Here is a 10,824-nt window from a genome sequence, read left to right as displayed (position 1 = left end):
ACCTGGTCGTGGTCGACCGTTTCTCCAAGCAGGAACATTTCGTTCCTCTAAAAAACTTCCCTCTGCTCCAGAGCTGGCGGATATTTTCATCAGGGGGGTATTCCGCCTTCATGGCTTACCAACACAAATTATCTCTGACAGGGTTCCCAATTTATTGCAAGATTCTGGAAGGATTTTTGTTGCCGTTTGGACATCGATCTCCATTTTTCCTCCGCCTCCATCCGCAGTCCAATGGTCAGACAGAGAGAACCAATCAAACATTGGAACAGTTCCTCCAGTGCTATGTCTCCGAGCAACGGGACGATTGGGTGGACCTGCTGCCGCTGGCAGAATTCGCTATCTCTCTTCTTTGCGGCTTTAGGGTATAACCCAACAACCTTTCCTCACGACTCCTCCACTGTAGGGGTTCCTGCAGCGGATACCAGGGCGGATGACCTACAGGATCACTGGAAAGGCATTCAAGCGACCCTTCGCATGGCAGCAGAAGCACAGAAAAGAAACGCGGAGAAACGTAGGAGGCCGTCACCCAAATACCAAGTCGTGGTGAGGTCTGGCTCTCAACGCTGAATTTTCGATTATGTCAGCCCTCCGTGAAATTGGGACCGCGTTTTATCAGTCCCTACAAGATTTTCCAGAGAGTGAACGAAGTATCCTTCCAGCTGGAGCTCCCTGCATCACTCAAGATCCCCTCCACATTTCACGTATTCTTACTGAAACCGGCAATCCGCAGCCGGTTTTCCAGAACTCTAGACCATCCCTAGAAAAAGGAGTGGGAGAGTGAACAGGAGTATCTCGTCCGGAAGATTTTGGACTCTCGAGTCTCAAGGGGATGCCTTCGGTATCTGATTGACTTGAAGGGGTACGGTCCGGACGAGAAGAGTTGGGTCAAGGCTTCTCTCACGCCTTGGTAAAAGACTTCCACAAGGGTTTTCCTACCAAACCCATTCCTGGGCCTTCGGAGTGTGCCCCTAAAATGGGGGGATTCTATCTGCCTCTACCAACATGACCGCAGAGGCAGGAAGTCTGCCTCATTCCGGATCCACATAGGACCTCTCAACATGGCTGCCGAGGCAGGACGTCTGCCCCCACCAACATGGCCGCCGAGGCAGGAAGTCAGCCTCAGTCTGGAAGTATTGCCTACACCTGCCTGCTAAATTTATAAGGCCTCATTCCCCACTCCTCCTTGCCTGTGCAAGATTCTGTATACCTTGTTCTCTGATCGAAGCCGTGTCCTGCCTGCATTGTACTTTGCCTATTGCTGACGACATCGGAACTTTGGCCCCTACTATTTTGCCTTCTCCAGCCCTGACCCCGGAACAGCGACCACTATTATCCTGCCTTCTCAGGCCCTGACATCAGAGCTGGACCTCACTACTCTACTCTTCGGGATTCGGATCCCAGGTACGGGTCGGTCTCTACCCTCCACCTCTGCTTAGCGGGTCTGTCCCCTGGACAGTAAACAGCGAAGTACATGACTAACACCAGGAACCTAAAGCACAATGAGCCCTGCTCACTCGCCAATAAATGCCACCACTATGTAATTGCTGACCGCACCATGAGAGACATTAGCCATGTCAGCCAGGCCCACCCAGGGCCAGAAAGCGCTACCGCAACCTCTCACCCAGAGCAGGTGCCGCCCCTTCACTTGCTACTTAGTCTCACCCAGGCACGAACTGACCACAGCCAACAAATGCAGGACTCCTTCTCCCAATGCTGCCTTGCAGGACGCCACTACAACCACAGGCGTGTGTACTAGCCACAACCACAGGCGTGTGTACTAGCCACAACCACATGCCTGTCCAAATTTTTATAGCTGCCCAATTTCTTCCTCCTCTTTTACCTTCACTTGTCTGGTGCAACACTGCCAACTAGCCCTGTGAGCAATAAGTTCAACCTACCCGCCCTTCTGGCTATATGAAGCCTGTGAGCAACGATACCTCACTATCTCTCCTCCTTGGATCTTCTCCACCTCGGCTGGTTAATGTCACACCAACCAGCTGGTGATGCACGTATAAGCGAATTAAAACTACCATCAAAAACTTTTCCCGCGTCAGCCGGGACCACGGAGAGGCCAGGCAGTGCCACCACAGTCTCTCCACCCAAAGCAAGATTAGCACTGCCCTGGCAATAACTGACCTTTGCCAGCAAGGCAGGGCCCCATCCCCCACTGCTCCATGCTGGAGGCCGCTACACCCCAAGGTGTAGCTACTTGCATCAGCGCACCCCCTTTATCCCCCATGACCCTTTCAGGTCCCAATTTAATTTTTTTTCAGGCTGATGGAACCCAGCCTTTACCTCAACATGTTTAGTGCAACATTGTCCCCCAGCCCAGTGACCTACAAGGTCAACCTATCTGCCCTTCTAACTAGTCACCGCTTCCCTGAAGCCTGTCAGCAGATATACCTAAAAATCTCTTTCCCCCCCCTCCCCCCCACATTCTAGTGGGCTCAAGTAGGGGTCTCTGAATCCCACATCCCAGATGAGGTATGCGTAGAATCTCTAATCCCATTCCAACCCAATTGAGGCAAAGTGGAGCCTCTGCCCCCCTCCCCTCATCCATGTGGGGATGCAAATGGGGCCTCTGCCCCTTCCCCCCCCCCATCCCAATGAGGGTACAAGTGGGTCTCTTTTCCTCCCATTCCATCTGTGATCCCCCATCCCAGAGGGGGTAAAAGTGGGGTCTTCGCCCCCCCCATCCGATTGGGGTATAAGTAGGGGTCTCTCCCCCACATCCCAGCGGCAGCACAAGTGGGGGAGAAACTCATCTTTGCTTCTATGGAAAAGCGCAGACGCGCGGCTGCGCTTAAGGGATAAGGGACCCGCGCGCCCCTATAATACTTACCGTCTGTTGGAGACACACATGTTTTGCTGCTAGAGGGGCTTGTTACCCATGTTCTGCATGTTGTTATATTGCATTACAATGCATTACAGACCCCTCTAGCGCAGGGGATTTTATGGAAAACATGGTGTCTCTGACGGTCTTGGTGGCGACTCGATCCTGCAGCGGCTTTAAAAGGAGACCACTCTGTTTCTCCTTTTGCTGATCCATCTCCTGATGGAACTGAACAGGGATCTCTTCGGTCTCACTCGCCAGATGCAGCAGAAACAGCCGGGTGACGTCTGATCTTCGGCACTGTCGCCCTCTGTGTTCTGGGCCTGCAGTGTGTTATTCGCAGGGGAATGTTCCAGAATACGCGGCACTGGTAGCGCGACTCCTTCCAGATCTTGGTCCAACGCCTAAAAATTCCAAAAGAGAACATAGACGTCTTGTTAGAACTGGATCTAAGCTGCCCCCAATCACACAGCACCAGCACCATGGGAGTCTGGGCCCTGTATATCTGCTTGTCTCTTTTGGTACCGATCACTGAATACCAGGTACATTATCAAACTGTTTGAGTCACTTAACCACAACCATTTCCGGAGATAAAAATCCCTTTCATTTCCCCTTTACATTGCTATAAACGCTGCTTTGCAGAATCATTTTGTGTGTAATTACTTGGGGCGTTATTTTATGCTGATAATACCGTCCTGTGACGTGCGCAGGGTATATGTGTTGGGTGATAACGCCTGATGTTGGGGAGCAGTGAATAATGAACGTGTCTGTTTGGGAAATGTCTCTCCATGTAACACACACTAGAAGCTGCTGTAGATGGTGATATGAGAGAGTGAAGCTCAGCTCCTGGTCTGCTGGAAGTTACATCCACAGTGTCCTCCATGACCAGCTCCTCAGTGTAGTTGCAACAATGTTGCTACCCCCCCCCCTGTGGTTTCCCTTAGCTTCTGCCAGTTGCCTTGGCAACCTCCCTCTGCCCAATACTTGAGCTGGTTAAGCCTACTCCCCCTGCTATGTTTTGTTACTAGTTTGCCCCATTGCTTATTCCTGTCTGCACAGGAAAATGTGCGTTCTTTTACTCCCAGCACCAGTAGTGAGTGCGCGTATCTTCCACGGCGCCCTTAGGAAATGCTTTCTGTTTCACCTTCCTCTCACAAATACTACCTGCAAGTTCCTGTATGTTCCTGTTATCCCCACCCAATAAAGTTACAGGAACTAGAAGGACTCCGTGTGCATTTAAAGGGGACGAGTTTAAGCTACCTGCTCCTACTCATTAGTGACACGGCGCCTGGAACAGATACTCACATCGACCTCGCTTTCCACATCCTCCAACATCCAGTCGGCGGTAACATGCCCGAGCACACTGCCGCTATCACCGAGGCTGGACTCGGTCACACAGTCCTCCAGGAACTCAGTAAGGGCCAACATATTGCTAGCCCATAAGCCGCTGTTATAGAGCTCCTGCCATTCGGTGTCTCCTTCCTCGTCCACAGCCAGCTCTCCTCCTCCTTTCTTCTCATGTGTCTTTCCCAAGCCCTGCGGGAGTGAGGCAGAAATTAAATAATAATAATCTGTTTGGGTCTATTTGTCCAAGATTATACTTTCCTCCCGCATATCTCCTGAGTCTCACTCACCCTCTCGCTCCAATATCCCTCTCACTCACTCCTCTAGCACCTTCACCTCATACAGCCCGTCCTGCATATCTCCCGAGTCTCACTCACCCTCTCGCTCCAATATCCCTCACACTCACCCCTCTAGCAGCTTCACCTCATACAGCCCGTCCTGCATATCTCCTGAGTCTCACTCACCCTCTCGCTCCAATATCCCTCTCACTCACCCCTCTAGCACCTTCACCTCATACAGCCCGTCCTGCATATCTCCTGAGTCTCACTCACCCTCTCACTCCAATATCCCTCTCACTCACCTCTCGACCGCCTGGTAAGTGAGGGCAGGAGGGAGGGGGAAGTGAGGGCAGGAGGAAGGGGGAAGAGAGGAAGAGGAGTGGGAGGGGGGTAAGAGAGAGTGCACACTATGCTGTACAGCAGCGGTGCGCAAACTGGGGCGCGACCCCCAGGGGGGGCGCGAGACTGCCGACGGGGGGCGCGGGGTTTACAGAGGCCCCGCGCGCTTCCCGAAGGCACTTAAATAAAGTGCCGGGGGAGCTGCAGGGCCTCTGTAAACCATACTTACCCGTGGCTCCGGCGGCTTCCTCCCGGCGTCGCCATGGCAACGCGGCGTCAAAATGACGCTGCGAGGTCATGTGACGTCACGTTGCTATGGCAACGTGACGTCATTACGCCGGAGCGAGGGTAAGTTGGGGTTTGGGGGGGCGCGGGAGTGAGGGGACAGCCGGCAGGGGGGCGCAGGGAAAAAAGTTTGCGCCCCCCTGCTGTACAGTGTGATTTAACAAAAAAAGTATTTTATATATCATCACTTGTGAGCACATTCACGTCTTAGACAGGTCTGCAACCCTGCCTTTCACCATTACCACCTAGCATACAGTGTTTCCACTGCAGCAAGGGATTCTGGGAAATGACATGCAAATAGGCACACAATGTGCCACCTTTTGCCTAAAATACATTTTTACATGGAACCCTTCTAAGCAAATGTTCGCTGTCCACGCAGCTTTTAAGCACAAACTGGCTTTGTATCTAATCCCATGCTATGGTTAAAAGCTGTGTGAACAGTGAAGCATTTGCTTATAAGAGTTCTATGTAAAAAATTGATTTCAGGCAAAAGGCGACACATTGTGTTGCCATTTTCATGTCATTTCCCAGAATCCCTTGCAGAAGTGTAAGCACCGTATGCTAGGTGATAAGTGGCAGACCCCCCCCCCCCCTTTTTTCTTTTCTTTAGGGCTCTAGCACTGCAGCAGTGAGAGACGGAGGAGACACACAGATAAATGAGAGATACAGCGAGATAGATACAGAGAGACATGAAAAGAGACACAAGATGCACTCAAAAGAACATGAACGCTGACATAAATATTATATACGTATGTATATTTTTATTTATATATAGGGGAGGGTGAGAGGATGAGGGGTGAGAGAGGCTGAGCGGGGGTAAGAGGATGAGGAGGGGTGCAATAATCTTGGAATTTGTGGGATAGGAGCAGTAAGATCAGTATCGCTCGCCATGTGCAGTATGGCTGCTGGTATGTTATTTATAAATGTTCTAAATTTCACTCCAAGCAGGCACCAATTTGCACCAATTCATACTCTATTTCCTAAAAAAATCCTCGGACGGGCGCTCGCTCCCAAGACCCCTGACAGATTTGTTACGAAATAGAATATAAATTGGAGAATACTTGGAATGAAATTGAGAAAAAATAACGTGACGTGACAGTCAGGTCATTTATAAATAATAATAATAGCGTTATTACCGCCCCCCCCCACCCTGTTGGCGGAGTTGCGAGCCCCCCCTTTCACCCCTCATGAGCCCCCCCATGTCACACCTGGCGAGCCCCCTCTATTTCCCTCCCTCTTCCCGTGTATTTTTCTCCCCTCCGTCTCACCTCTCACTCTCCCCCCTCCATCAATTACCCCACTCTCACTCAATCCCTGCCCCCCGCCTCATATATTTCTCTCCCCTGCGTCTCACTCCTCTTTTCCTCCCTCACCCCCTCTCTCCTGTCACTCTCCCCCTCCATCCGTCAATTATCCCACTCAATCCCCCTCCTCACACTCAATCCCTCCCCCCCAAAAACAACTCCCGAATACATATAACTCCCCCAATACATATAAAAACACCCAAATACATTATATATATATATATATACAGTATATATATATATATATATATATATATATATATATATATATATATATATATATATATATATATATATATATATATATATATAGTTTAAATATATATATATACACACTTAGTAAAGTTACGGTGGGTAAAAAAAGTGACCAAAACCCTCCACAGTAAAGCATATAGCAAATGGAAATATCACTTGTGAGCACATTCACATGTCTTAGACAGGTCTGCAACCCCGCCTTTCCCCATTATCACCCAGCACACAGCACTTCCACTGCAGCAAGGGATTCTGGGAAATGACATGCAAATGAGCACACAGTGCCACCTTTTGCTTCAAAACCATTTAACATTGTCCCATATAAGCTTAAGCTTGCTGCATTTCACAGCTTTGAGCACAGCCAGGGCGTCTGTCTTTTCTGAGCCTGCAGATACTATCACAATAGAAGCAGAAGACCCCAATGCTCACCCAATGTGGCATGTTATAGCAGGAGTCTCTGATTACTTCACACAGCAACACGCTGCACATGACTTGCTACAGTAATAATGCCGTTTGAATGACACTTTAGCTAACATATAGCTCATTCAGGGCCATATTTACTAAGCAGTGCTATTTCATAAGATCCCTTACAGCCCATTCATACGAAAGAGCAGTATGTCTTCCGGCACCAGGCCGTGTCTTGTGGTCCAGCACCGCTTAGTAAATATGGCCTCAATGTTTTTCTCCACGTTGTCTTTGAAGTATAAAGTGACACATTTGTAGTACCTGACAGGGGACCAGACCTAACGGGTAACTAAAGACCTTTATTCAATAGAAACATATGCCAGTCATTCAATAGAAATATATGCCAGTCATTCAATAGAAACATATGCCAGTCATTCAATAAATACTTAATAAGTAGCCATATTGGGTGTTTATTTGGATGTTTCATTTCCTATGGTGCACTGGTAATTGGAAGTGTCCCAGCTTCTCACACAGGGACCCCCCGGCAGTCAGATCTCCCCCCTATATCCTCCTGTTACGTGCCACATCACACGGTGTTTTGATGCATTCTGAGGTTGTCCTTTAATCAGATCTTACCCGGCGCGGCTCCATCTCCCGGGGAAGTGCTTTGCCCGCGCGCTGGAAGGCACCGCGATCGGGATTTCTCCGCTGACCCCTTCTAGAAGTCGCTCAGTACGGAGGATCTAAAAAATAAGAGACTTCGAAAAGATGTTAACTGTGCAAGGGAGCGAAGTTATACAGGGAGGGGGGAGAGAAGTTATACAGGGAGGGGGGAGAGAAGTTATACAGGGAGGGGGGAGAGAAGTTATACAGGGAGGGGGAACTTAAATACTCTTACATCTAATCTATTACACTAATAAATCTAATCTATTATACCAATATATATATATAAAATCTATTAAACTAATATATCATCTATAAAGCTAATAAATCTAACCTATTACACTAATAAATCTAATCTATTATACTAATATATATATATATATATATATATATATATAATGTATTAAACGAATATATAATCTATAAAGATAATAAATCTAATCTATTACACTAATAAATCTAATCACCCTCCCCTGCCTTTCACCCCCCCCCCCCCCCCGCACCCCTGCAAACCCGGGCAAAGCCCGGTATATCAGCTGGTAATCTATAAAGCTAATAAATCTAATCTATTACACTAATTAATCTAATCTAATATACTAATATATATATATATAAAATCTATTAAACTAATATATAATCTATAAAGCTAATAAATCTAATCTATTATACTAATAAATCTAATCACCCCCCCCTGCCTTTCACCCTCCCGCCCCCCCCCCCCCCGCGCCCCTGCAAACCCGGGCAAAGCCCGGTATATCAACTAGTAATCTATAAAGCTAATAAATCTAATCTATTACACTAATAAATCTAATATACTAATAATGGTTATAAATATGGTCCAAAAATAAAATCAGATTGAAACAAAAAATAAATATGGTCCAAATGGGCGTTGAAGTCTCTGCAGTCTCCTCCACGTCTCAGAAGATGCTCTTCTCAGGTCCACGGACAGCTGGTTAGTGGCAGAGTGGTGACATCACTCCCATAGAACGCAGGCGGTTGGGCTGTAACCACGGACGTCAGGTTGAAAATAAACATGGTGGTTTTTTGAAATGTAGAATGAGTGTGTGTCACATTCTGAGCTCAGCCTGTGCGCGCTGTCAGGTGTGACCAGCGTGTGATAATAGGAGATATCCAGATACTGGGATGTGATAAGAAGCATGATGGTCATTTAACACTGTGGGCCTCATGCAGCAAGCGGCGAAAAGGCACTTCTCGCCCGTTTCCTGCCAAAAATGCCTACCCCTATTCAGTAAGGGGCGAGAAAGTGGCGAGAATATATACCGTCTATATATAGAGAATATGTACCGTCGTATAGGGAACCATAAAATGAACCGAATTCTTCTACTATTTTTTTAGGGTTGGCCGTAAGTACACCCGATTTTAAGCGTATAGCTTGGATATTAAACTTAGATTGCCTATCCTTCAGTGCGCGCGCCAGCATCGTATCCGGCCTGTTAGCTTTTTCATAAAACTTCCTCTTAGACCAACATAAGGAGTTATCCGCCCGGGAAGTCAATAACATATTTAATTAAATTTTTGTATCTTTAAGTTCCTGTGTCATAAGTGGGTCGGGATTGATCTTGTGGTTCAATGAAAGGGAATGCAATTTGGATTGGAGCGTCCGAATTTTGGAATCCCTCACTCGTTTTCTTTTGGCAGTGAGATTGATTATTATGCCCCTTAGAGTTGCTTTATGAGCCTCCCATAAAGTCATATGGGACTCCACAGAGCCTGTGTTTATCTCAAAGAATTGAGTTATTTCTTGACCTATCGTTTCGCAAGTTTCTGGTATTTTAAGGATAGATTCATTGACCCCATATGATCCCATTTAACAGAGAAGATTAACATTTTATTAAATAATAGTAGTATATATTGAGAAGATATGTTATATGGGTTATTGGTATATTATTATTGTTATGTTGTGGTGTACGTATGTGTATGTATATATATATATATATATATATATATATATATATATATATATACAGTGTTCGACAAACCTATACATTTGCTCGCCCCGGGCGAGTGGATTTAACCCCCGGGCGAGTAAATATTGGCCCAAGCAGCACACGTTTGGTACTAGGTGGCGAGTAGATTTTTTTGTGTGGCGAGTAGATTTTTTGGTGATTTGTCAACCACTGTATATATATATATATATATATATGTATGTATATATGAGTATACGTATGTGTATGTGTATATGTATGTGTAACGGGTGTTCCCTCTGGCCTGACCCACCCAATCTCATATTGGCCCGTGTAGTCTAACCAGTCTCCCATTACAAGGCGTGTGTGGTGGTGCACCTGCAAGTAACAGGACTCTTGAGTCTCCCGCTTGGTGTTATTAGGGGATGTCATCAGGACAGGTATCTGAGGTAGTGGGTACGAGTCCAACTTACATCATGTGCAGCGCCTCCACCTCATCAGGATCTGTGCTTCCGCAGGGAGATGGTCCTGGTGAGGAACTCCTTCTTGGTGCCATCCACTGTCGAGTAATCTCACACTCACACAGTGGGGTTCTTTTTCTCAAGGACATCTTTATTGAATACAGGGATGTAGCAGACTGCCCCATGCAGCTGCCGGCTCTAGCCGCACATCTCTCCGTGCTGTCCCTTTGCCAGGTACGCCCTCCCGTATTGAAGTGGGATTCCCTTTCTCCTAGGGAAATCACCGCTGTGCCAGGTCCCTGGACACAGTATGGCATAGACCAACTTGATTGATCACTCTGCTACCGCTAGTTACTGCACTAGGGTCACAAAAGTGATTCTTCAATCTCTGTACCTTCTGGTTACTCTTTCTCGACCAACAACAACACTAACTGTCAGTGTTGTGCCCTTTATACCTCAGGGGGCAGGCGCAGCTCTGAGGTCACTATCCAGGGACTCAGAGCATACAGCCACTCCCTTCCTTACACAGGGCACCACACTAGGGTGTGAGGGAAAACCTCCATAACTACTGTTGGCAGGCCTGTATTTACCAGGACTTACTGCCAACAGGGAAGATGTATGCAGTCATTATTATGCATGGCTACATACTCCCCCTGGTTGATATCCACCGTCCCGGGTGGGACCTAAATTTGGTGTACCTTGCGCCAGGAAACACAGCAAATGAACACTCAACAA

The 10,824-nt window shown here is 47.4% G+C and overlaps 1 protein-coding gene across 1 annotated transcript; it reads right to left on the bottom strand.

Moving 5' to 3' along the window:
* Positions 1-2,934: 2,934 nt before the first annotated feature.
* LOC142475680 (uncharacterized) lies at positions 2,935-7,783 on the bottom strand (the record flags this gene model as incomplete). Its single annotated transcript, XM_075581453.1, has 4 exons — positions 2,935-3,237; positions 4,139-4,369; positions 7,265-7,361; positions 7,677-7,783. Coding segments are annotated over 4 exons (663 nt in total), but the record flags the coding sequence as incomplete, so codon positions are not given.
* Positions 7,784-10,824: the final 3,041 nt, after the last annotated feature.

Source organism: Ascaphus truei, unplaced genomic scaffold, assembly GCF_040206685.1.
Source record: "Ascaphus truei isolate aAscTru1 unplaced genomic scaffold, aAscTru1.hap1 HAP1_SCAFFOLD_1325, whole genome shotgun sequence".
Taxonomy (NCBI): domain Eukaryota; kingdom Metazoa; phylum Chordata; class Amphibia; order Anura; family Ascaphidae; genus Ascaphus; species Ascaphus truei.
Note: the sequence above shows the minus strand (reverse complement) of the source record. Positions and strands in the feature narration are given on the sequence as shown.